Source organism: Dermacentor andersoni, chromosome 1 (assembly GCF_023375885.2).
Source record: "Dermacentor andersoni chromosome 1, qqDerAnde1_hic_scaffold, whole genome shotgun sequence".
In the NCBI taxonomy this organism is placed as follows: domain Eukaryota; kingdom Metazoa; phylum Arthropoda; class Arachnida; order Ixodida; family Ixodidae; genus Dermacentor; species Dermacentor andersoni.
Window position 1 is genome coordinate 392,461,139 of NC_092814.1, and position 27,725 is coordinate 392,488,863.

General features: G+C 45.5%; 1 protein-coding gene across 4 annotated transcripts in view; it reads left to right on the top strand.

Annotated features, from left to right (window-relative positions):
* Ctl2 (Choline transporter-like 2) overlaps window positions 1-27,725 on the top strand; it is a 448,555-nt gene that overhangs the window by 264,954 nt on the left and 155,876 nt on the right. For 3 of the 4 annotated variants that reach the window (XM_050168532.3, XM_050168529.3, XM_055064868.2), the window contains exons 8-9: window positions 2,921-3,038; window positions 25,169-25,183. In XM_050168532.3, coding sequence (XP_050024489.1) covers window positions 2,921-3,038; window positions 25,169-25,183 — 133 coding nt within the window. The remainder of the gene's footprint in view (window positions 1-2,920; window positions 3,039-25,168; window positions 25,184-27,725) is intronic. The other variant, XM_050168530.3, reaches the window with a different exon arrangement.

The following is a 27,725-nucleotide window of genomic DNA, read 5'->3' on the forward strand; positions in this document are numbered from 1 at the left end:
ATATATAAAATACCATTCTCATGCAAGTGCTGCTACATAGGGCAAACTGGCCAATATGTTAATGATTGTTTACAAGAACACGCTTACTTGCTCAGGGGCTCATTTGCAAGTCACCTGGCAGATCACTGCAGAAACTGTGGCTGCGTGCCATACCTTCAAAAATGTACGCCCCTGGGATCCAAGCCAAACCAACTTGCTTATGAATATGTGAAGCTTTCCAAATATACGAACATCGTGATTCATGCGTAAGCGTGTACCCTCTGTATCCTCACATTACAGTGAAATGCACTACTTATCAACCCTATGATAAACTGCAGACAACAGTGGCATGTCATCATACATTTTTGTACCTTTCTGCACATAGGGAATCGTATGTATTACAACTGAAAATGCAGTAAAGACTGGTTGCCAGTCAGCGCTGTGTACGTCGTCTCTGCTTTGATCCTGCCCTTAATGCTGTTTTTACCCCCTTCATTATGAACCAACCAATTCAGCACACTCCATCGATCATGCAGGGTGTCTGCCAACCGGGAAAACCGGGATTTTTAATTGTCTGGAAATACTCAGGGAAAATTAAGGGAATTTGCACTTCTATCAGGGAAAGTTAGCTGTAAATTTCTTGAAAGGGAATCAAAGTCCTGATAGTGCTGGCTCGAGTAACAAAGAGGAATCATAAAGAATCTACTTCGACGCCATGTTGTTGGCTGGAGGAGCTGTCCGTGTACAGTCGACGACCGAATTGCCGTACGCCTGATTATTGGACAGCGTCGCTGCACCATCACCTACCCCATAGAGTCAGTGTATAAAAACGTCTTAAATTTCGGATGCAAGAGCCTTTTGTCGCCTGATTTTCCCTACTTTTTGTGTGACCGCAGGTATGAAATGGCATTAATCAAAGCCACCACCGCCGTCATTTTGATTACCTCACCGCTTCAAACTGGTGCTCTCGCATGCAGATTTGCTGGCAGTTGTAGCCACCACCGCGGCAATGCTAAGCCTAACAGCTTCGACGTTTGCTAGCAAACTTCTTGCTGTTCGGCGCTATGTTTTTCATTAAAAGAATTAGCCACTGTTATCAATGGCGCAGACTCTGCCTTTGTTATCCTTGCCAGTGGCTTTGAAGCCTGGAAAGCACGACGCATTGCATAATGCCGGTTCCCGAAAGTGAGCTTCGCCATAGTACAGTACTGTTACGCAGTGAAGCAAACGACAAAGTATTGCGGTGAAGCATAAGCGTAGGAAGGGGCGATCGTCACAGGACACAGTATGTACTCCTTAATTATGCATACATGCATCTGCCATCTCCTGTTGCAGTACGAGCACCAATATGCCTAATAAGTGTACTGGTAGGCATTGTGAGATTTTTCGGATGTGCTTGCGGTGATTTGAGCCCTTAAAGGCAGAAAAACGCATGCATTCATTTTTTCGAACTGCCAGATTTTTCGGACGTTTTCGCGGCCGCAATGTAGTCCGAGAAATTGGACGTTGACTGTTAAACTGACCAAGAGGATGCTTCAAATGGTCCGTGGGGCGAATGCGCGGCTCCTTTTTGTTCGTATTTGAGAGTGTTCGACTGATTCGCAATGGGTTTTACCGTTTTTTAAAGGTATTTTATTTGCTTTGCATTTCACTAACCACTTTCATCTGTTTTCTTTTAGAATAAACACTTCTCCTTACTTTTAAAACAAGATCAAATCGTTTTTTCTTTAATTTTTAGCATGCTTACCATAGAGTGACAGCATCAGGCGACATGGTGTCAGCCAGCCCGCCTTGACATAAAACAAAGTTTTGTGTCACTCATGGAATTTTGCAAAGCCACATAGAGATAACCTAAAAAACTCAGGGAATTTGGAAATGACAACTTGGTAGACACCCTGCGATGTCATCCCAACATACTGAATGCTCAGAATGGTTCATGTGAACATTGCAAGATTGTGTATAGTTTCTGTTTCTTTGTTCGAGTCTCTTTACTTGATTCACAGTTGACTTCTTTGTCACATATTGATTTGCATACCAATGTGATATAAAGTGACTTCCCAGCTATGTGGAGATTCGCTAAAGCACTTCATGGTGGCTGGTTTTAAATGGTAATGATGGCATTACTGACACCTGCCTCGTGACAAGCCATTTGGAAAACCGCTACAATGGTGCTGCCACTTTGGCAATGGTGATGGCAGTAGTGATGGCAGGCCTGTGTCCATTTGCAAATGTATGACAGCACTGTTGAGTGACAAATACAAACAGTGCATAGGTGACAAGAGCCAAACAACCTGAATTGAAAGCTATTGTTTTTCTTTTCATTCTGGAGAGAAAAATTTTAATGTTCAGGTTCTACTCTAGTGAACACAGCAATAATGTCTTTATTTCTCAGTTTTCATCTAATAATTGTCCAACCTTCCAGGTTGAACAATTTGAATGCTGCAGGCAACTCTTTTTGTTCCTGTTGCCAGCACACAGTGTCAGTATATTTGCAAATAAAATTTGGTGCTGACTTACATCTTTAAGTAAGTGTAGGAGGAGTAAGGTACACCTATGAGCAAATCTATACAAACCAGGGATTGCGCAGTAAAACACATTTTTTTGTCTGTCTGTGAATGCAACTTGAAATTAAAGACTGCAGTCTAAGCTTGGCATTGTGAATATTCTAGTGCACTCGTCAGTTTCCATTTCTGCTTGTTAATTACGAAGAACTTCTTTTATTTTTGGTGACCCTGTGGTCTGTATACTTTTGCTCACGGGTGCACATTTTCTTTAGGTGCAAGCTATTTATGCATTACACGTGGGCATTTGGTGTTAGCTGAACAGTGTGTGTATGATGTGCTGCCTTATAGGGCTGCTGGATGTTATGAATGGGAACCCAGCCAGATGCATATGTGCTTCATGTTGCATCTTTTGAAAGTGCTGCTTTATGCAATTTCAGTGGCCAGGAGATGCCTTCCTGGAAGACTGGAGCTCGATGACAAGGGAAGGGTCAAGGACATGCTCAACGATGGAATTGTCGAAATGGTCACAGTTTCTAGGCTTGCTAGCAAAACCAAGTAAGTTGTCCAATGGAGTGTGCACTGCAGACCTGAATGGGAGGGCCATTTTGTGTGTAGTGTAGCTGAATCCCTGCTGTGCAGTGCAGGACCTGTGAACAAATTAGATGTAACAGTAACATTGTTGTAACATAGAAGAAAGCTGGTAAAGAAAGAAAGGAGAATGCCACAATGATCAGAGCCTGAATTTCCTTCCTTGAGGATTTCTGACAGGCTTGTCCTAATTGCTATGCGTGTTTATGTATTCTTTGCCCCACTTGCTGATGCTGATCATTCATGATGCATGTGCTCATTTTTGCTTTACAGCTCGGCTTATCTGAGGAGTTGTGGGGCACCAGCTTGGAGCTATCTTCCTATTATTATTATTATTATTATTATTATTATTATTATTATTATTATTATTATTATTATTGTAGAATTTTGATATCATTTGTGCACTGGTTGTGTATGAGCCACAAGCCACTTATAGCTTTTCCCGCACTCTCCCCATGGTGTAGCCACCTTCACAAAACAGTAACCATTGGGCTATTTTGTATCACAGTTTGCATTCGTGGTTGCCATTCATGGTTTTGTGTCATGTCATCGTGCTGCGCAAGCAAGGCAGCCTTTGTCAAAATGATATCACTGCTATCACCGAAAGCCGCAGAGCTTCTTGATCCAAGCATTTCAGTGCTGGCACTGCATCTCTTGCTGTTGTTTGGCTTGAAACGTTTCATAAATCTCCCGAGAGACTTGCTCCCTGTCACCTCTTCTGCCCCCAATTTCTGTAGCGGTGCTGCATCCAGAACATTGTAAGCATTTTTCTAATGAAGATAAAGTCATGGAGCATGCACAAAAAAGCAGAACCAGCATCAGGGGAAAGTCTGAAGACACACACCACGTGTGGTGTGAAATGGTGTTCGACTATTGGTGTCTGTCATGGCTTGAGTTTTATTAGCTATGTTAAAGCTTAGGCAAAGAGTGCGGAATTGCAATAGCCACTTCGTGGTGAGCCTGTTCTTGCGCCACAAATGACCATTGAAAATGGCAGTCACAAGCAATTTTCTCTTTCATTAGACATTTTGACAGAAAGATAAATTTTGAAATTGTTGCAGCATGAGTGTGTGTAAAAGTTTTCTATAATGTAAACGTACGTTTTAGGCCACAAATATAGATTTTATTCTCATTGCCAATTTCACTTACCATTTAAAACAGTTAATTGGTGAAGGATTTCTTGCTGTACAAATGATTGATCGAACAAAGGCATTCCGCACTATTAATCGAACCCACTGTAACTACAGGGTACAGGAAGGACACAAGAAACACCATTGCTGTAGAGCGTGAGGCCTGGGTGCCATCTGTTCAATATTGATCCCTGTGGCGTCTCGGTTTGAGACGTTAAACCCCATTGCTCAGTTGGAAATGTGAATATTTGATCCACCCATCTCCTTATGCCAAGAAAGCTACTTATGATTTTGTCACTTTGCTCTTGACCATAGGCTACCAACATTCATGTCTTTATGCTCTATTTTCGTTATATCTTAAAGAGGTCCTGAACCATGCCTAGGGCTTGGTGAAAAAACACAGTCAGTGGATAGCAAACACTGCTGTGAACATCTCAGTCAAATTTTGCAGTCGTGCACGGCCTGTGGAGCTCGCAAGTGCAGCGTGAAGTCACCTTTCTCTCAAACAGTCTTTTCAACAGAAGCCTGCCCTTCACTTTTTAGTGAGGGCTTTATTTCGTAATATAGACGATTCCCAGTGCACTTGCTATTGACCAATAGCTGACATCAATCAAGAAGTGTGTTTCTCAGTGCGCTTCTTCCTACTGTTGCTGTGTAGTTACTGAGACAGTTTAATAAACAGGCTGAAGTACCGTATTTACACGATTGTAAGTCGACTCGAATGTATGTCTCCCCCCCCCCCCCCCATATCACGTGACAGGAAAAAAAAAAGGAGAGCATACCCGAGGGCCCATTTGATAACGAAAATTTATTAATAGCTGACACGGTCACTGGACTACTCGTCTTCACTAGTGCTGCCATCGGCATCGTTGCTACGGTCCCACAGCACATTGGCGTCCAGCGAAATTTCACATTTAGCAAACGACCGTACCACGACATCTTGTGGAACAGCAACCGTCAGGGAGGCTCTTTTGACAGGTCCGGTTGGCGTAATTACGCGGTCTTCTGCCCCCAGCCACTCGTACTCACGGCGGAGCAGGTCCTTAAAAGGCGAAGATCTGGGCTTGTTTCATGATCATGTCGCACTTCACTGGCAGGGACCGATCATGCATTTCAGCGACGTACGCCGCAAGCTTAGCCTACAGCTCCGGAAAGCGTTCAGACTTTGGCACATGAGAAATTCCTCACTTGCCGTCACAGGTGAAAATTTCGTTTCGCTGCAGTCGCCACTCTCGCACCATGCGTTCAGAAACATCAAACTTGAGGCCTGCTGCGCAATGATTTGTTTCTTCGGCGTAAAGGATGGCAGCCCTCTTGAACGCTGCAGTGAACGAGTGCCGAATGATTAGTGGGCCTGAAGCACTCATGACGACTGAGAAAGCATAGAAGTAGCATGTAGCAGGCAGCCAAGTGGAACGCGTCGAACCAAAGCTAAGCACAACAGGGAAAGAGAAACCTGCGAGCGGTGTCTGCTCTTCCACGAACTGCTGATGCTCCCCGCAAGCGCCGCCGTTCTGAGGGTGCCGCCGCAAATGGAACAGCGGCGCTTCCATCAACTATCGACACCTCCTCATGAGTGTTGCGTGCACTGTAAAACTCTCAAAAATGTTGAAAAACCCTTCCAAAAAGCGAACAAACACGCGGGATAGCAAAAAGCTGCAGGTACGGCCATAGAGCAAACATGAAATTGTAACTACGTTGTAGCTCCCGTTGGTCTCACTTTTTTGGCGGTGTCATGTTTTGGTTTCGATTGTAAGTTGACCCCCCCCACTTCAGATTTTCAGATTTAAAAAAAGTAGTTGACTTACAATCATGTAAATACGGTAAGCAAAAATCTGCTTACGAATTTTGATAGGAGTTCGTACTTCCGCTGGAAGCCGGCTATCAAAAGGTTAGATAGGTGGGCTAGTTGAGAATCCATTATCATTAATGCATTGGTAATGCATTTAGCACTCTATGTTTTTATTATAAGCCGCCTATCGTCTGCTAACACTCAGCCACGGCGCTCACGCAGGAATGAAACTTCGGCCACCCTGCTTATCGGTGTCATAGCTGTCGGGTCGCGCTAATTTAGACTAGTTTTGAATGCTCAACTAGCCTCGAACCATGTGAAACTTGAGGTCACACCGCACGCACGCTTGCCAACACACGCTCACTCCTGGCCGCACCTGGTTTGACGCCATGGCAGACTTCGCTTTATTTTGAGCTTCAAAATGTGCAAGTTGGATGTGGTTACTATCCGTCGGCCAAGCTGGTGCAGGACAAAGCCAGTGCGCACCACGTAGCACCGCCAGACAGGAGCATGTGAGCGTGAACGCGCACTCTTGCCCTGTCATGCACAAAGCAAACGCTGCAGTTGCATGCAGCTGTGGTTTGCCGTGGATATCCGGAGAGCATTTTGCTCTCTGGATATCTTTAGCGATTTTAAATGGGACGTACTGGAGAATCCATATGGCAGTGATCATCTACCTGCTTTAATCCACCTTACATCAACACTACCCATTCTATCCCACAAACCACGCCACTGGAAGTTACAAATGGCAGACTGGGCTGTTTTTACGGAAAGCGCCAGGCTGGAGGAACTTATTTTAACGGACCTAAGCATTGAGGAAATTAATGAAAAGTTTACCAATTGCATTATTTCTGCAGCCGAAAAGGCCATTCCGCAATCCTCTGGCATTGTTCGGAAAAAGCTTAATCCTTGGTGGACCCATGAATGCACCGTGGCAAAAAAGCAGCAAAATAAGGCCTGGGGAATCTTACGCAGGTACCCAACATATAAGAACCTTCTAAATTTCAAACAAGCCAAAGCGAAAGCTCGATATATCCGGAGACAGGCAGAAAAATTTTCCTGGCAAAAATACGCATCTACAATTAATAGAACCGTCACATCCAAAAGGATGTGGGAACAGGTCAGGAAGTTTAAGGGGGACTACTCATCATACACGATACCCATACTTACACCTTCAGGTACTCAAACAACACTACAAGAACAAGCAAATATACTTGGGGAGCATTTCTACAACGTCTCCAGCTCGGCTAACTATTCAAACACATTCCTAAAATACAAACTGTCGGCAGAAAAGGAGAAACTATCAACTGCTAGCATGTCAAGCGACGAATACAACACTCCATTCACGGTACAAGAACTTAACAGGGTTCTCTGTGCTGGCAAGAAAACTGCAGTAGGTCCTGACCGGATCCATTATTCCATGCTCGCACACCTATCCCAAGCATCCGTAGAGGCTCTCCTTAAATTATTTAACAATGTATTTGAATCCGGAAACATGCCACAAAGTTGGAAAAACGCAATAGTTCTGCCTTTTTTAAAAACAGGTAAATCTCCCACATCCCCAAGCAGCTTTCGACCCATTGCCCCGACAAGCTGTTTGGCGAAATCATATGAAAGTATTGTAAATGCCAGGTTAACTTTCATGCTTCATATACGGAACTCCATTGATTCTCATCAGTGCGGCTATAAAAAAGGGTGTTCAACTACAGACCACCTCGTCCGACTTGAACACGAAATACGTGAGGCATTCGTACGCAAACAGCACTGCCTGGCAGTGTTCTTCGATTTAGAAAAAGCGTATGACACCACGTGGAGATTCGGGATCTTGCGTGACCTCGCTGCGGTAGGAATCCGCGGCAAAATGCTAAACTGTCTTGCTGATTTTATGTCCAACAGAACATTCCAAATCCGTCTAGCCAATGTGCTCTCGCGCACATTTATCCAGGAAAACGGCGTGCCACAAGGTTGCGTACTAAGCACAACACTCTTTATAGTAAAAATGAACTCTGTTAACAAAGTCATTCCCCCTCAGTTATGCACTCCATATACGTCGATGATCTGCAAATAGCGTGCCGCGCCTCAAACTTACGAACATGTGAAAGGCAGCTCCAGATAACAAGTAATAAACTAATCGAGTGGGCTGAGAAGAATGGCTTTCGCTTCTCTACTCAAAAAACTGTTACAGTGCTATTCTCGCAAAAACGAGGGTTGTACTTAGACCCGGATTTAAAATTGAATGATGTCGCGCTGCCGGTAAAACAAGAATATAAATTCTTGGGAGTAACCTTTGACAAAAAACTAAACTTCCTATCCCACATTAAAACACTAAAGATTAAGGCAAATAAAGCATTGAATATCCTCAAAGTTCTATCTCATAAGCACTGGGGTTCCGACCGAACCTGTCTTTTACGTATTTACCGGTCTCTTGTGCGTAGCCTTTTAGACTACGGCTCCGTGGTTTATGGCTCAGCCAGACAGTCCTATATCCAACTACTTGATCCAGTACATAACCTTGGATTGCGACTGGCAAGTGGTGCCTACAGAACGTCACCTATTCAAAGTTTATATGTTGAATGTAATGACCCCTCATTACAGCAGCGCAGAGCATTACTCACATTCTCTTACGTACTCAGAATTCAGTCATCACCGCAACACATATGCTACAACATCGTCACGCAGTGCAACTCACGCTTACACTACACAAATAAACCAAACATGATTAGGCCACTTGTACTGCGGTATGAGCAATACTGTCGGGATTATGAAATTCCCCACGAAGTTCTCCAGGTTGCCAAGAAACCAGAACGGTTGGCCCCGTGGTACGATTTCACGCAGTTGTGCGACTGGACATTAACACATTTAAGGAAAAGAAACACTCCACACGAACACATTATACAAGAATTTCGTGCTCTTCAGGAACAATATCAAAATCACATGCAATTCTACACTGATGGGTCCAAAACAAAAGAACACGTGGGTGTAGGGGCCGTAACAGAAAATTGGGAAAGAAGTATTCGTCTACCAAAACATGCCTCTGTTTTCACTGCTGAAGTTTACGCTGTATGGGTTGTAGTTAAAAAGATTATCACTGGCAAGCACAAAAATACAGTCATATAAACTGATTCCTTAAGTATACTGAAGGCTCTAAATCTGAAATCTGAGTGTGAACCCCTGTTAGGGGATATACTAAACTTGGTCGCACTTAATAAATATGGCAGATCAATCCGTTTCTGCTGGGTACCAAGTCATGTTGGGATACCGGGTAACGAAGCAGCCGATAGATGTGCATCGATGGCAGTGAACAAAGAGATAACAAACACAACACTTCCATACAAAGATAGCATCCGCGCGATTAGAAAAGCCTTAACGGCGAAATGGCAACGCGAATGGGACCGTTGTGCTGACAACAAACTACATCTAACTAAACCCATAGTTGGCGAGTGGAAGTCATGCTATCATCAGGAGCGGTTCATCGAAGTAGTTTTATGCCGTCTACGCATTGGGCACACACACCTCACACACAATTACTTACTTACGAAACAAGACACACCAACATGCGAGAAATGTCAACGGCCACTAACAGTTATGCACATATTACTCACATGTACGCAGACTGAAACACACAAACACTTTTGCACAAATTATATCGACTACGTGCGGAATATAACCAACCATTATATATAGCTTTCATTGATTACGAGAAAGCGTTTGATTCAGTCGAAACCTCAGCAGTCATGGAGGCATTGCGGAATCAGGGTGTAGACGAGCCGTATGTAAAAATACTGAAAGATATCTATAGCGGCTCCACAGCCACTGTACTCCTCCATAAAGAAAGCAACAAAATCCCAATAAAGAAAGGCGTCAGGCAGGGAGATACGATCTCTCCAATGCTATTCACAGCGTGTTTACAGGAGGTATTCAGAGACCTGGATTGGGAAGAATTGGGGATAAGAGTAAATGGAGAATACCTTAGTAACTTGCGCTTCGCTGATGATATTGCCTTGCTTAGTAACTCAGGGGACCAACTGCAATGCATGCTCACTGATCTGGAGAGGCAGAGCAGAAGGGTGGGACTAAAAATGAATCTGCAGAAAACTAAAGTAATGTTTAACAGTCTCGGAAGGGAACAGCAGTTTACGATAGGTAGCGAGGCACTGGAAGTGGTAAGAGAATACATCTACTTAGGACAGGTAGTGACTGCTGATCCAGATCATGAGAGTGAAATAATCAGAAGAATAAGAATGGGCTGGGGTGCGTTTGGCAGGCATTCGCAGATCATGAACAGCAGGTTGCCATTATCCCTCAAGAGAAAAGTGTATAACAGCTGTGTCTTACCAGTACTCACGTACGGGGCAGAAACCTGGAGGCTTACGAAAAGGGTTCTACTTAAATTGAGGACGACGCAACGAGCTATGGAAAGAAAAATGATAGGTGTAACGTTAAGGGATAAGAAAAGAGCAGATTGGGTGAGGGAACAAACGCGCGTTAATGACATCTTAGTTGAAATCAAGAAAAAGAAATGGGCATGGGCAGGACATGTAATGAGGAGGGAAGATAACCGATGGTCATTAAGGGTTACGGACTGGATTCCGAGGGAAGGGAAGCGTAGCAGGGGGCGACAGAAAGTTAGGTGGGCAGATGAGATTAGGAAGTTTGGAGGGTCAACATGGCCACAATTAGTACATGACCGGGGTAGTTGGAGAAGTATGGGAGAGGCCTTTGCCCTGCAGTGGGCGTAATCAGGCTGATGATGATGATGATGATGATATCGACTACACATACCTTTACACCCTGCTCTAATTTTAGGTGATGATCCGCTAGTCCCATAATGTGATGTCCGTAAATTTCTAGACGACACTGGATTTTTACATAAAATATAGATTATTAACAAAGCCTTTTCCTTCATTAACTGGATTTTAAAACACCTCGTGTTTGGCGCAGCATAGCCTTAGCCGCTTTTGCGCCTTTAAACCCCATTTAACTAACTAACGACAAGCAATAATGATTGCAGATTTCACCAAATAACAACTGGGGCATATTTTTCTCCATAGTTGGTGATAATGAGCTACCACAGGCCACACTTTTATTGTCATGCCTTCTCAATTATAGACATTTTCGCAGAGTAGTTTACTTTAGAGGAACGAAATGGTGCCATCGGCATCATGCCGCACGTCGACTCAGACAAAAGTGCACGAATGCGAAACTATTACCGCTTCTAGTCTGCTGCTGTACAATCAGGTGTCGGAACTGCAGCCGAGTGATTCCTAGCTCATTGTGCTTAATTCATGCTGCAAAATGTGGTACAGCAGAGGAGAGATGTGTGCAATAGCTGGCTGCAGAAATGGCGACTAGAATAGTAACTCTTTCCCTACCATTGGGAAAATAGGTGTTTTTTGTAGGCTATGCCAGATTTGTTTTTTCTAAAGGAACTACTACACTCAATATTATGTAATACATAAACGAAAGGTAGAATGAATGCACTTTTTATGCAAAAATTTTATAGATGATATGTATGCCATAAAAAAAGATATTATTACGATATCATCAAGCGATGCTCAAGAGACGAGCCACCGCGAGAACGACAATGATGTTCGTCGGTGCCCTTGGCAGGAGCGAGTGTCAGCCTGGCTGCCTGGCTCCAGTGTAAATAGCGTGTAAATAGCCTCTTTCATCTGTGTCTTTCCACACGTAACGATATAAACTGCCAAAATCAAGATTGTGGGATAAAATTGACCAAAATTTGTAAACATGCTTGTATATACTGAGAAAAAAATTTAACAAAAATTATTAGATATACAAAATGTATTGCCATCTAATTGGCACTATCTCTGAAAAAAAAAATGTAATTGAACTGTTATTACACTACAAAAATTTAAGTGCAAGCACTAGTTTGCCGTGCCGGGCTGTGGCAATCGATCTTCCAGACTGGCTTGTGTCGTCGTCGCTCTCAGGTTCTAAGTCAGACGAAAAGGTAGCATCCTTAAACTCACTGCTGCTCGGTCCATCAATAAAATCCGACGCAGACGCAGTGGAATCAAGAAATCTGCTATCTCTTGAAGCGCTCGCGTCGCTCCCAGAGGCGGCCATTTTTGCTTTCTGCTTTGACGGTCGCCAAACTTCGGAGTATGTTGAACAATTAATGCCTCGTTAGGAAAAAGCGAACTGCTTAGAAAACAAAAATATAGTTTTCCTCCTTCATGTCTTATGACACACAGTGTAGGTGAGTCCATGTTCAGAGCATAAGGCTCTGCCGCCGTCCCAGCAAAGTCGACGGTGCCTGCTATCCAGGTGAGTAATGGATTGGCGGCCTCCGCGGTGAAGTACTCCGCCTGGGCACTGGTGTTGACGGGCCGGGTGTGGCAACGCCGGGTGCTGCCTGAGACTGCCTTGCTCCATCCGGAGGGTCCGCAGTGGTCGGTCTTGCGAGTGGTGACGGGCTTGACACCGGCCCCACGGGCTCCGCACCACTGGCAACGCTTGCCGCCTCTGAGATGGGCGGTGCTCCGCTGGAAGCGGCTGGTGTTGCCGCTAGTCCTCCTGCAGGCTGAAATTCTGAAGTGGCAGTTGGGGGTACTGGCCAGGTCCCGAGGCAAGGCCTAACATGGTCAGCGTGTCTGTGCCACGTGGCCTCGTCCGGCATGCGGACGAGCATCGATGAGGCGCTGGCAGGAGACACCACCTCTCCGGTGGACCAGGGTGGGCCAGGACAGAAGCTCCAGGCCCACGATGACGTCCGGCAACCCCTGGGCAGCGAAGACCTGTCGTAGCACTGCAATGCTCGCGCCTGCTGATGGAGTGGTGACAGGTAGAACCTCCACCCACTTCAAAAAGGCATCCACCACTACAAGGAAGTAATGGCCTTTGAAGGGCACCCCAGAATCCATATGTAGGCGGGACCAGGGTCTCTGTGGGAACGGCCAGGGGGTGATTTCCACATGACGTGAGGCCTGCTGATGCTCCTGGCAGATTTGGCAGCTCTGCACCATGTGAGCGATGTCCTGGTCCAGGCCAGGCCACCAAGCATGGGGCTGGGTCACCATCTTGGTCTTTTCCACGCCAGGATGACCAGCGTGCAGCAACTGCACGACCCTGGAGCGGAAAGTTTGTGGGATCACTACCCTAGAACCCCACAGTAGGCAGCCCTGCTGCAAGCTCAGCTTGGCGGCCTTGTGGGTATAGGCCTGCTGAACCAATTCCTCCTCACGGGACACCGCCTTGACTACCTGAGAGAGGACTGGGTCCCGGCTGGTCGCTTGTGATACCGCAGATCTGGAGAGTACCTCTGGGTATGCATGCTCCAGCATGAACACTTTAGCAGGTTCTGGAATGGCATCAGGCACCTCTGGCAGGGGCAGGTGGCTCAAGGTATCAGCAGGTCCCAAGTGTTTTCCTGGACAGTAAAGCAGCTGGTAACTGTAAGCTGCCAGCCTCAAGGCCTAGCGTACCACTCGAGGTGATGCCTGCATGGGAACTGCCTTGTCAGGCCCCAGCAGCCCCAACAGCAGCTTGTGGTCCATGACTGCCTCGAACTTCTGGCCCCACAGATTCTGGTGGAAGTGTTCGACACTGAACATGAGGGCCAGGCCTTTTTTGTCCAGCTGGCTGTAGCGTTGCTCTGCAGCATGAAGCCGACGAGAAGCAAACGACACAGGGCGTACCTAGCCATCCTTGTCCCGGTGTGCCACGACGGCTCCCACGCCGTACGGCGATGCATCTACGGTCGGGACGACAAGCCTGGCAGGATCGAAGTGTACTAGCACTGGAGCCTTGGTGATTAGCTCTTTGCTGCTCTGGAAGGCCCGGTCCTGCTCCTTCTTCCAGACCCATTGCTGACCATCTCGAAGCAGAAGATGGAGTGGCTGTAGATGCTCTGACAGGTTTGGCAGGAAACTACTGTAGAAGTTGATGAGGCCGAGGTAGCTCTGAAGGTCCTTCTTGTTCTGGGGCTTAAGCGCCTTGAGCACAGCATCAACTTTGCGGGGAGCCGGGGCTAGGCCAGCCTGGGAAATGACATGTCCGAAGTATTCAACACTGGGGGCCAGGAAAATTTACTTTTCCAACTTGAGCTTGAGGCCGGCGTCCTGCAGTCGTGCCAGGACATTGTGCAGGTTCTACAGGTGGTCCCCGTCGTCGCTGCCAGTAACCAGGATGTCATCCAAGTACACCGCCACATGCCTCATGTCCCTGAAGAGATTGTTCATCTCCCTCTGAAATATGGCTGGGGCTGAGGCCGCGCCAAACGATAAGCGCATGTACTGGAAGAGACCCAAAGTTGTCGATATTGTGACATACTTCCGGGAGGCATCCTGGAACACCAGCTGCTGGTAAGCATCTGAGAGGTCGAGCTTGGTAATGTTCTGTCCACCGGACAACGCTGACCAGAGACCTATCCGGGGCAGCGGGTACTTCTCGACGGTTGCGATGGCGTCGATGGTAACCTTGAAATCCCCACAAATCCTGACACTGGCGCCTCACTTGAGGACTGGTATGATGGGAGCGGCCTACTCAGACGTCTTGACGAGCACCAGGATGCCCTCTCGATGTAACCATTGTAGCTCCTGGGTGACTGCATCCTTCAGGGCGAACGGCAGTGGGCGAGGCTTGAAAAAATGTTGCCGGGCTCCCTCAGGTACATAGATGCCAGCCGTCGTGCCGGCGAATGTGCCCACCACTGGTTGGAACAGGACTTAACTCGGTTATGAGGCTGGTGACGTCTATCACCACATGTAGGCTGGCTTTCTGGTACTATGGAGACGAACGCCCAGTTCATGAATCCAGTTTCGGCCCAGTAGCATCGGCGACGACCTCTTGGTTAAGTAAAGGGGAAGGGTTGCCTCCCTGTCGCCAAAGCGAGTGCTGACCTTTGCCTGACCCTGGAGCTGGGAGAGATGCCCGGGGTAGCTGTGCAGTATCACGCTCGAAGCCTTGACGAACGTGACGGGGGAAGTACGCTTGAACCGTTTCCCGGCCATGACCTTCACGCTGGCCCCGCCCCTGTGTCCAGCTCCATGGAAATGGGGTGCCCGCAGATTTCGACGGTCAGCATGTAGGGCGGCACAGACGACGGTATAAGGCCTGCGTGCCACGTGTCGAAAATCTGCAGGTCCTCGGCCACGACGTGGAGCCTCGCCGCGGAAGAAGTCGAGCCTCCTGCCGCGCGTCCCCGCCGCGTACCCTTGTGACTGCTACCATGCCCGCGGGCTTGTGTGATACCTGGGCTTGAATCAGGCTGCTGCTGCTGTCTGTTGTTCGTCCTCCCCCTTCGGCATACCCGTGCCAGGTGCCCAGTTTTCCCGTACGTGAAGCATTGTGCTTGAGAGAACTGGCACTGGGAGCGGCAATGGGCACCACCACAGCAACCGCAGGTACTGTCCTTTGTTGCCAACTTGTTGACCGCCGCTTCCGCCGACGATGAGCCAGTCGCACGGGCAATCTCGCCGGCGTCCTTGGCGGCAGCTTCCATTGCCAGCGCTGCCTTAGTGGCGGCGTCAAGCAAGAGGTCGGGAAGCTCCAGGAGTCGCATCTGTGTGGCGGGGTTGTTGATACCGCAGACGAAACGGCCCCGGAGCAGCGAGTCCAGCTGGTCCCCGAAAACGGAGGCACTCGCTAACCCTCGTAGCACAGCAACGAACTGCCCGAGGGTCTCTACTTCCCGGCGGCTCCGGTTGTTGAAATGGAAACGCTCCATTAGTGTGGACGGTGCTGGGTTGAAATGCGAGCGCAGTATGGCTAGCAGCTCACCCAGCATCTTAACTCTTTCCTTACCACGGGGAAATTGACTGTTTTTTGTATGGTTTAGTTAGGAATTTGTTGTGCAGCAGCTACTAAGTTTAAAGTGTCATGCAGTACATAAAAGTGAAGGTAAATGAACATGCTTTCAAATAGTATTTGTTTTATTAATATATAAAAAAATTATTTACATAAAAAAATTCTCGAACAAAAAGAAGCAAGAAAATTTCAAAAATTTTTTGAGTAAGGAGTAATATCTCTGGCAAAAAAATGTTTAGTGAAATTTCAAAACATACAAATTGTGGGTATATCACTAGGCAACATTTCTTCAAAAAATTACACCCATACGTTAAGTACTCTTTGTGTTATAAAAAATTACAAGACGCATAGTGAAATATTCAAGTTCTTGATTGTTCCTACTTACAGTTTTTTTTTTTTCAAGGAAAGGATTAACTTATGGCACAATATTATATACCAAAACGTGTGTACTAAATGCACATTCCGTAAAAAAAAAGTTATAACAAAATGCATAATAAAAATGAGCAAACGCAAACAATTAATGAAATTCACTGCAAACATTCTTAATGATTAGCTTATATTTTCTGAGCAAAAAATTCTATAAAACTTACGACATATACAAAATAGTTAACAATCCATAGCACAATATCACAGCAAAATTGAAAGTTGCAGATCAATAACTTTTGGAGCCACAAATGTTTCATTCAGCCAGATTGGTGTGCCAGTCGCCGAAACAGTTTCTTGTTGTGAAGCACAAATGCACATTGCATGTGGGACAGAACAGATTCATCTTGTGTTGAACTTTCTTTTCCTCGTAGCACTTCTTACAGTTTCGTCCTTTCTTTCAGGCTTGTGTTGTGCAGCTGTGCGTGATGCAGCTGGCGAGGGAGGGACAGGAACTGGTGCTGTGTCCTCTAGCTCTAGGAGCTGTCCAATCAGCTCTGTCCTGAAGGCCAGCTGGTCAAACCGAGAAGGCCTAGAAAGCTCGGATGCTTGGGGATGCTGCGTGCGATATGCTTGAAAAATAATGTAGCTGTTCACAGCTGCGATGTCGATGCAGTGGAAGAATAACGTTTTCCACCAGCGGACGCATTGCCTCAAAACATTGTACGTGGCAATGAGCTGGTCCGATTTATCGACTCCAAGCATTCCGGCGTTATATTCGTCAATGAGCTGTGGCTTTTTTATGGCAATTTGTTGCCACTTACAGTCCTTCTTTTCTCGTCGTTTGGCAAGCACGTGCGAGTTAGCTGTGTGTGCAGTGCTAACCATATGCACAACACGTCAATCTTTCCATTGAAGATACAATACTCCCTTGTCTCTCAGCCAGCGGATGTCTCCTCTTTTAGCTCTCCTCTTTCAAGTGATGCCTTTCAGTTCTGTGGGGAATCCCCGGCGATCTTTTCGTGTTGTGCCGCACGCTAGTCTCTTGCGTTCCAAGAGGTGCACAAGAAGAGAGGTCAAAGTGTAGAAGTTGTCCATATACAGTGGAACCCCGTTCATACGTTTTTCACCGGACCGAGGAAAAGAAACGTAACAGCCGGGAAAACGCAACAGTGAGGAAGGCGCCGAAAATGAAAGAAAAAAGTGCAGCTTCAACTATAGACAATTTATTTCCACAGAGTGCGCTTAGAACTTAAAGAAGTCTAGAATGGTGGCTAGCCGTTTCTTTCGCTCGCTAGAAATCATCACACGGTTCTCAATAGCCTGGAAGGCCGCATTGCTGTCAGCGTCACTGTGAGGTGCGACGTACCTGCGGAGGAGGTCCAGAGCCGCGACGGCTTCTCCAAAGCTAGGATTTGGCAACTCCCTGGCATCATGCGGATCGTGCTCCTCGTCGTCACTGCGCCACGGCAATGGCAACGGACAAAGGAGTATCCGCGGGAAATTTTGCCCTCTTTGGTGTAATCATGCTAACGATTGTTTAGTATTGCTGCGGAGCGCGCACGTCCGAGCAGCCCGGTTGCGCGCAGCGCGGCGTGGGAAAAATGTAAACAAGAGAGGAGAGCTGGCCCGATAGGCGGAGCAACGCCAACTTCCGGCTTCCCTTTAGCTATAGCTTCACAAAGAGTGACGTCGGGGCCTCTCCTGAGTTTCCTTCCTCCGCGAGTCGACCCGTCCAACAAACCATGCGGGGACCGTAATCACAGTGACGATAGTGAGAGCATTTTTCACGAATGGCCACCCAGTGGCGGCCTCTCGAGCTGGCGTGCGGCTTCTTGCAGCCAGTTCCATAGCCAAGCCCGGCCAAGCCCGGTCAAAACTCGCCAAAAGTCAAAATGGCGGTTGAAGCGCGTTGCCTACTTTAGCCCAGGCTGGTTCGGGTTGCGACGCATCATGCGGGAACGTTTTCACTGCTACTACGTAACAGCGGGGTTCCTTATACATTGGATCCAATGGAAGCTATGCCGGGACCGGATGAAAACGACGTAGCAGCCGGGAAAACGCTGCAGTGAGGAACGTAACAGCGGGGTTCTACTGTATATATAATATATCCACGATCAAGGTACTTATCGCAAAGCTTAGTGACCACATCAAAGGCCAGCCCATTGGCACTAGGTTTTTCACTCTTCCCTGTATACACTATGAACTGGATGGTGTAGCCGGTTTTCGGGTCCGCAAGAACCCATAATTTGTAGCGCCATTTCACAACTTTGTCTCTAATGTATTGCCGAATTCCAGACCGCACTTTGGATTTTACCATTCTTTCATCCACTGAAATTTTGCGATAAGGCTGGAACAATGACGCGGAGCAGTCGTTCATGTGCTCAAGAAGCCACGACACCTTGTCTACCTTCTGTGCGGCAGCGCCTTTGTTTGTATCTGGGTCAGAAATATGCAGCATGGCCAGGAGCGCGGTGAAACGTCACCTTGGCATAATGTTTGGAGGGAGGAGCCCGGAAAACAATTTTGATGTACTCCAATACATATGCAGCTGCGGCAGTTCCAGTACTCTCATGTACAACAGTAAGGCGATGAACTTCATCATTTCCGCTGGGGTTACCTCATTCCGAGAACCATCCTTCTCGCTGTAGGTCGGTTTCTCGATGATGCGCATCCATGCATACTTGTTGGTCTTTGCACAAATAGCGTGAATGGCCTCCGCCGTAAAGAAAAGGCAAAAAACATCGAGCGCTCGCGACAGCCGCTTCGGACCGCTACGGAGCATCATCCCGAGGTCAATGCCCGGATCTCTCAAAGGTCGAAACTCCACACTTCTTTGAGCTGGTGGAAGCACGTCTTACCCAAATGAAATGGACACTCTATAAATAAAGAAAATGATCGTTTGGACACCAACACGGCAATTGAACCGGCTCTGGATATGCATAAACAAAGCGGACGGCGAATCCGAAACTTACCTGCGGGTAACAGCTGATGTTCCCGGCTGATCGGCAGCATCTTCCGCATCTGAGCTGAACTCCGATGATGCAACATCGATGTCCGAGTCATCTGTGCTCGATTAGTCCAAAAGATCACTTGCCGGATCGTTAGGATCGCGCGAAACTGCGATCTTCCGAGCGTGTGCTGTTCCGGATGTCGACGCTATCGCGCCGCTCAAGTGCTCATCAACCTTTGAGCTCGCACGCCCTTTAAAAATCGCCGCCACGCAGTAAAAATGTGAATCACGCAGAAACGGAAACTGTACTTTGTATACAATCACCGAGATGGCGCCACAAGTCCAGGGGCGTAGCGTTTTTTTTAAAATGCGCGCTCGAAAACTTCGTTCACCGGTGAACGATGCCTAGTCCCGTGGTAAGGAAAGAGTTAACATGCGGCGTGGCTGTCTTGAGAAGGCCGAGCAGGAGACTGAAGTCGCGGGTCCCGCAGCTGGCCAAGAAAATGTCCCCCTGTTTGGCCTCAGGTATGTCGTTTGCCTGGAAGAACACGTGGACTTGCTCCTCATAAATTGGCCAGGCGGACCCATCTCCTTCGAATGGCTCGAGCCTTCCGTACATGGTGGCAGCATGGCGGCAGCAATGGAGGGCGGTGTTTTGCTGCTCGCGGAGGCGTGGGACGATCCGTCGGTACTCGTCGCCAGTATCATGATCCACCCGGGTTCGTGAACAAGTAAGGGCTCGAGGCACCCTCCGTTGGACAGACGCAGGGTGGTGGTGATGAACGATGACTGACCGCCGAGCAGCTGTGCTCGTCGGTGTTTATTGGGTGCGGTGACGAATGTTGCCTACCGAGCCTGGCAGGCCAACGGATTTTATGCCCGAAGGGGCGTCACATGCTTCATACAGTTAGTGGCGCAGAAAGCCTCGAAAGCTGCATTTCAAAACATCAACAGCGGGCGGCCATTTTTGCTTTCTACTTTGACAGTTGCAAAAAACTTCGTAGCGTGTTCAAAAATCACTGCCTGGGGGAAAAGAGCAAACATCTTAGGAAACAAAAGAATAGTTCTCCTCCTTCGTGTTCGACAGTGCAGTGTGTCCGTGAGCGGCACGGAGGGTCCCTGAACTGGTGTTTCGAACCATAGTTAGTGGGGAAACGATCCCAGATGGGCGTGGTATAGAAAGAGTTAAGGAATGGAATGAATTTGTGGTCAGCCAAGTTCAAACTGCTGCTTTGCAAGGACTGCCTGTGTTGCTGGCTCTTCGCGATGGACGATTTTCCTCGAGGTTAAGAAGTTCACTTATCCACCAGCGTTGTATCGCTATCCACTAAAGAAATGACAGCGACCCCAGAACGCCGTCAAGAGTGAGTGCCACTCATTACACAATGACAAAAAGAGTAGCACTGCTTTCTGGCATAGTAAGTTTCTTGGATGTATTCTACACGCATCCACCTGAACTCACACTCAAGTTTGCAACCGCTCTATCGTCCATGTGTCAAGAATACGTGAATGGGCCCACACTTGAATCAATGTGCTGAAGCATGGGCAATGAATACACTGACAGCACACGAACGTGCGAAACTGAACATTCCTTAATGATCCATGCAGTAAGCGAGTGACTAGCGATAAAACGTCTTTGCTACACGCTAATACAATGTGCAGAACATCTACATTACAAGCCTGTGTTGCAGCAAGAACAAATCTACTTCAATAGAATACACCTGCGAGTGATTAGGCAGGAAATAAACTATTAGATAGTGACCGCGCAAAGGAACGGTACTGAGTCAGAAACTTGACAAGCCACTGTTTCAAAGTGTTTGTCAAAGAAGAACATCTTTGAAGTCACACTAATCCTGATTTAAATCAGAAGCGGAAAGTTAGGGCAGCCTAGAGTAGATTTTTAGCCCCCGTCTTGTACAAGCACCATATACGCTGCTCGCACCATTTGGGCAGGACGTAACGAGCTCCAAATGCACTTGCATGACCTGTGAAGCTGTAGCCAAGCTTTGTGTTGTCCACCTTGTCACCATCTACGATAACCACCAAAACATAGGTTTGTTGAGCTGCACTCAGTGTCATGCACATCCATTGTAAGCACAGAGGCAATGGAGGCAGCTTAGGCAAGCAATGGATATGTCATGACGTGTTCAAACATGGCGGCACCTACGGAATCGTCATGAAAAGGGTCTATAAAGCTGCTGAATTCATGTTGAATAACAATTTCATTTTGCTTTACCACTAATGCAAATAATAGAAATAATATAATAATAATGAATAATATAATAATAATAATAAATATATAATAAATGAAATAAAATATATAATAAATAATAATAATATAATATAATATAAACAAGTGCTCAGTTTCCCCAATTTTTTTTTATTCCAGCAAATTCTTGCACATTATATGTGAATTCAGAAAATATTTTGCGTCTTGTATTCACCAAAAATATATTAACGAGAGGCATCTGCTTTAAGATGTGGGCTTCAACACAAAAGTAAGCTTTGACCGTAATTATTTGAACAGATGATAGTGAAAGGAATTGAAAGCAATCAAAGCATTGAAGCACCGAAATTAAATGCACAGTGAGAACTGAATTGATGAGTACAACTCTGGTGTCTTTGGTGATAATGGTACTATGAACATCTAGGATGAGTACAGCTCAGGCATGGTATTTAAAGGGTTAATTTCTGTATACAGATCACACTGGAAGAAAAGACAGGTGTCTCAATGCATCCGGCAACTGGTTTCATATCTGTGTTTGTAGTTCCTGCCTCTACCGCTAGGGGCGTTGCAGGTTTGGGGGCATCATTTTTCAACATGAAAGCATGCAACTCTATGGTGTGATCACCACAAGCTTGTTTAAAAATGGGGAAAAGTTTCGACAAAACGAAAATATTAAGCGAAAACGATCACAGCAAAGGTTTAGTTGTTTCAGCATACGCTAAAGAGGACGAAGGCGAAAGCCTGCCTGCTCTCAAGGCATTCATCACATTACTTGACATTTTCATTCTGATGCATTGTTACTTCTGTTCCTTAAGGCAGGTCAAGCATACAAAGACACAGACGGCGAAAAGAAGACACACAAGGCACAACGTCTTGTGTGCTTGACCTGCCTTAAGGAAAATTGATGCCATACCAACTAGCTCGAATCCAGACCCTTGGAGTGTTGTTACTTCCTATTGCTTGTTTTCTCCCACCAAAGGTTGTGGGTTCAAGGGCCTTAATGAACAGCTCTTTAGTTAACTTTGCCGTAATTAACACCAAAGGTTGTGGGTTCGACTCCCACCAAAGGTTGTAGGTTTGAGTGCCTTAACTGCATCTAAATTAATAATGCCTTAATTAACACCAAAGGTAGTGGGTTCGACTCTCGTCCTTCACGATGTCAATTGGAATCCAACTTGAAGATATGTCGAGTTCACCTAAATCTCCAACTGGGTTCGACTCCCACCAAATGTTGTGGATTTGGGTGCCTTAATTAACTATATTTTAATTAACTTTGTCTTAATTAACATCAATGGTCATGGGTACAAGTCCCACCAGTGGCCCTGGGTGGCAACATCAATTTTGGTGCCATAACACTGAACTCAATTTTTTGATAACACAGGAAAATGGATTTTTTCAATTCGTGAGGCCCTTAAGGCCTTCGCTTTAAGTCGAGGGTTCAACTCCCACCACGGTTTGTGGGTTCAACTCCCTATGAATTTTGCTGCCATGAATTTTGGTGCCATAACGCCAGATGCATAATGCTGAACATAGAATTTTTCGTCCCATGAGCCATCTAAGGCTTTTGCCTTAGTAAGTGCTGTTCATCTTGAATGAGAATTTACTTTTTTCTGCTCGAGTGATTATTGGGGAGCCCTCAAACAAATAATTTCTGGGGTTATTATGTGCCACGGTTTGAGCGCTTTCCAATAGGGCTTCACGAGCACACGCAGAACCAAGCACAGAGAGGCGGTTTCCAAGTGATTCATGGTCGCGCTTCCAATTGGTACTTCTCGTTATTATTTTCATGGCACTTAATGTTTTTTTTTTTTTTTTACTGATCAACTTTTTTTAATTCTGAAGAATGAGAAAGCACATGCTGTGACCAACAATTATATACTCAAATTATTAAATTGCACGAATTTGTTAAAAATGCCTGTGCTGGAGGAATAATCTTCACGCTGTGCACACAGGGTGAGAAACCACGGCCTGCTGAATGCAGCGACGTTCGTGGCCAACATGCATGCCAACCACGCACATAGCTGCTAACCGCGCAATTTACTTTTAATGTTGTCTATTCTAATCTAGAGTATCTTGCAAGTTACTCTAACTTTTTATTTACGCTAAGTAGTGTCCACATAGTCGACTGAATGCTAACACGGCACGCTAGGGCAAAAGAGAAGAAAATATAAGTGCACAGCTGTGCTGACATTTCCCAACGGGAAATATATTAATGTCTGCATGATGCACACGATAGCTGGAATAAGACTAGAACAATGATTTGTGACTAAGACAATGTATAAAACGGAGCTGTGCTCACAAATGAGAAAATTTGAAGCTTCTCGTAGATCCAAGCGAAAATGTGCGCACAGCATCGACGCCTCGGTATGCTTGATCACTCCCTGCACGGGAACGCGTAATCGAGGCCTTAGGTGCAGCAGAACTCGCCCAAGACACAGCACAAGCACATCTAGACAAGAAGAGGCAGAAAACTTGCTGAAATGTTGTTCGGTGGCGGCTGGCCACACTGCAAATAAAAGTCCAATAGCAAGTTCAGTAGGTGGTTTCTTGTTGCATATTCAATATTTCTTCGCAAATAGCACGGGAGACAGTAATACAGAATCGTGAAGAGCTAGTGGTGCCACATAATAAAGCCATTTTGCAGCAAAGTGTGCAAGTCTCGCACCACTAGCGGACAGTGATGACCCCACAACACTGCAGTGCTCTTGCCGGCAAAGGCAGGAAGCACAAAGAAGGTCAGCCAGCTCTGCAGTCAGGTGACACCGTTAAGATATCTGTCTATTCTTCGACAGCAATGCAGACTATGGCAAACAAACTGTGCAATTCACTTTCATATTACTATAGAACACACCACCACTTGTTATGAAAAAGTCAACATTTTAAAATACTGTTATCAGTAAACTGAAAATCGTTCTAGCAGTTTTTTTATTCATCCTTGAGTACTCTAGTTGAGATGCTGATAATCTTTTTATTTGCTTCTTTGTATTTTATAAAGGGCTTATTTTCCTATTTTCATTTTTAGAATTATGATTTTATTTAAGCCCCCAGCTGTGTAATAATGTGTTATGATGCGCATTATACGCCTGTCTATTTTTCATTGGTTTTTAAACTTGGAATTATTTGCTTTTGTACGCACAACTTTTTTTTTAGCTTGCTATGGCGGCTTTTACAAACTTGTTTACTTCCATGGTTGTTCTGCATAAAATGTTCTAATACGTTCTTTGCCCATGAGACCCCGTTCTATTTACTACTTATATTGGAAGTTATTAATCACTTTGGGCTCTTTTAACAGTGTACTACCAGCCATTTTCCTTTGGTTGCAGGGCATAAACCTTGTTTATGTACTAGTATGTACATCTTCTGCAGGTAATTGGTGTACAAGTTAGGGAGCATGGTTATGCGGTAATATGGAATTGTCATTTCTTTAAATTCACAACTGTGTCTTCAGCTTTGAAGTTTGGTATGCACTTATTACTTTATTACATATTGCAACCAGGCATTGCTGAGTGCCTTGTTTCAGGGACAGCAATCTGCATTCTTATTAGTGTTATGTAATATTTTCAAATTTTTTATATCCCTCTTCTTTCTTTAATCCTATTCTTCACTTGCCACCTATTTTTTCTCATGTACCTCTTCCTTTCTGAAGCAGCAGTTGTGTCCTTCCCTGGTGGATACGCAAGTGTAATAATGCCATGCAGAAGTTTGTTGCTCTTAGGGCAGATGGAGTTTTGACTCGTAGATTTCTTCATCAGTTAAGTGTTGAGCAGCTTTGTCTTGTTCAATGGAATTTTTTTAGACCATAGGTTTAGAGTTTTGCAGATTTGTTTTTTGCAATAATTAAAAAAAAAATTGTTTGCTTTTCAGGAGCTCTATTGAACTGTAAGTTTACTATTTAATTTATGAACTTGCACACACACCATCTGCACGAACTCTGCATTTAACTAATTCTGGAAAACTGGTGGCCACCTGGTTAATACAACTTTTTGCATTTGTGAAACAAGTGTTTTAAAGGGTGACTCCGGCAATTTTTTTTATCATGTCAGAGAAGTGGTTGTTTTAGATATCTTTGTGGCCACTGTGTCATGCGGGATAGTTGCAAAGAGTAGAGATAATTTTAAATGTGCAGAAAACTACATCCAAGTCCAAAGTGGACTGGCCAGCCTAGAGAGCTGCTTCTCATGACATCACCGGTAGTGAGAGCACACCAGGTACAGGCGCACAATTACTTGAGACAGTCTGTTCAGCTACAAGGATTCTAATGTCATATGACACCTCTTTAATGGGGCAATTGAGTTCTGTGGCAATCCACAGGGTGAAGGGAAAATTTCACCAAAGGGCAAAATTTTCACCCATTCAACTGTAGCGCACCAGCACACCCATACCGGTTTCTCAGAAAGAGAGCTCCTTGAATGCTTTGTACATGTTAGGTGATTAAGCCTGAGGTCGTTGTACATCTGGGGCTCTGCCATCTGAGCAACCAAGCGGCGAGCATATCGCATGGCAAGACCGAATTAATCGACAGCTGTGAATCTACTTTTCTGAGGTTGGATACCTTTTATAGGTTCATGTCTGGTAGATGCCACATTTCCCTTTTCTTGACGCTTCTTAGTGACAAAACAAACCGAAGGATTGCACTTTGAAAGTTGCTGCTAAAAGCCTTGTCAGCAGAAAAGTTGAACCGAATTGCTGATGGCAATAGGTGTCCTGCTGCACATATTTCAAAGACGACTTCACACTGATATGTTGGCACCAGTGCTGCTGCTTTTCACGTGCTGGTGTCACAATAGGCTAGCACACAGGCTGAACAGTTGAGATCATTTGAGGGCACAAATTGGCAGTGTCAGGCTTTACAATAATTCTGAAATGATCGCACAGCTCTCATATGGCGCATACAAGAGAATGTATGATATTTTGCTGCAGCCTGGAGACCCTAATAAATTGTTGGATTTACCCTTTAATAGCCCAGTCTTTTCAAATGTTTCTGAAAGCATGGAAAAGTTGAGAAAGAAAAGGTACTGTTTTGGGGGGGGCTCATTAATTTTTATTGTTGACATGCATGTGAATGCTCAGGTTTGCTTGAATGATTTGCATGCAATTGTTTTCAATTCAGAAGAAGCTGTTGATATGGTTGGTGCTTTCTAAGGGACATGCTTACTGCTTGAGAGAGATGCAGCATGCCACAAACACAAAACGTACCATGTCCATGTAGTCATTCATGTTTCTTGTGTTCATCTACCAGCAGCACTCATGCCCTTTTGATTTCAATTATTCACACTTAATCTGTTAGTAACCATTTAGGGAACAGCACATTTCCAGTGACATTCCTAGTCGCAGTGGCTGCGTGTGTCAAACGTACGTGCCAGAGAAAGTGCCGTCACTTCATTCCGACTGTGGCCATCTTGTGGACTGGCATAGGTGGAGCTCTAGTCGTAAAGCTTGCAATGGTGCTTAGCAGCATTGCTCTTGTAAGACCTGCCACGCACCAACGTGTTGAGTAGGCACACACAAAAAGCACTCATTTCTGTGAGTTGACATTGTCAGCTCTAGTGTACTGTTATGGCAGCAGGGGAAGAGTAAGCACATTTATAGCATATCTCTACATCTGCATTTAAGCCCCAGAGTGGTTAAGCCATGAGAGGCAGCTGCAAGCTGCTTGGTTATTGTTCTCAAATACTATAGGCTGTTTTCTTTTTATAGCCATGTAGAGCCCCTGTATATTGAGACTTAACAGGGGCCTTGAATGAATAAATAAAGCAATAGGAAATGTGTTTCAAACATATAATTCTAATAAAAATGAATTGAAGATATTTGAAATAATTAACTCCACATCTACAGAATATTGTTGCGGTGAGTCTGGGTCTCGACTTTCTCTCAACACACTCTGCCCTGATCAACTTCTCTACAGACGTTCAGTTAGACCCGCCTTCTGACCCCGACTCTGTTTCTGTTTCTACTGTACCTCCTTCCTTGACTTCGCCAGGTGGCTTCCTTAAGAGGAAGCTATAGCTCAGGTGCTCCTATCTGAACACATGTAAAAGCAGAATTTGTTTTTCTCTGCAACCACTGCACCACGTTTGACAAGGTTTGTTGCATTTAAAAGAAAAACTTAAAATCTAGTGACTGGTGGTTTCGAATTTTTTTTATTTAAGTCGTCAGTTTTTTATTAAAAATTGACTAAAATTGAAAATTTTCAGAAAACGAAACTATCAAGTTTGCAACCCTGTAACTCAGCAATGAATAATGATATCACAATTCTGTATATTACACAGGGTGTCTACCAACCGGGAAAACCGGGAATTCTCAGGGATCTTGAGTAGTCTGGAAAAAGTCAGGGAAAACTCAGGGAATTTGGGCCTCTATCAGGGAAAATTAGCGGCAATATATTGAAAGGGTCGAAAGTCACTGTAATGCTGGCTCGAGC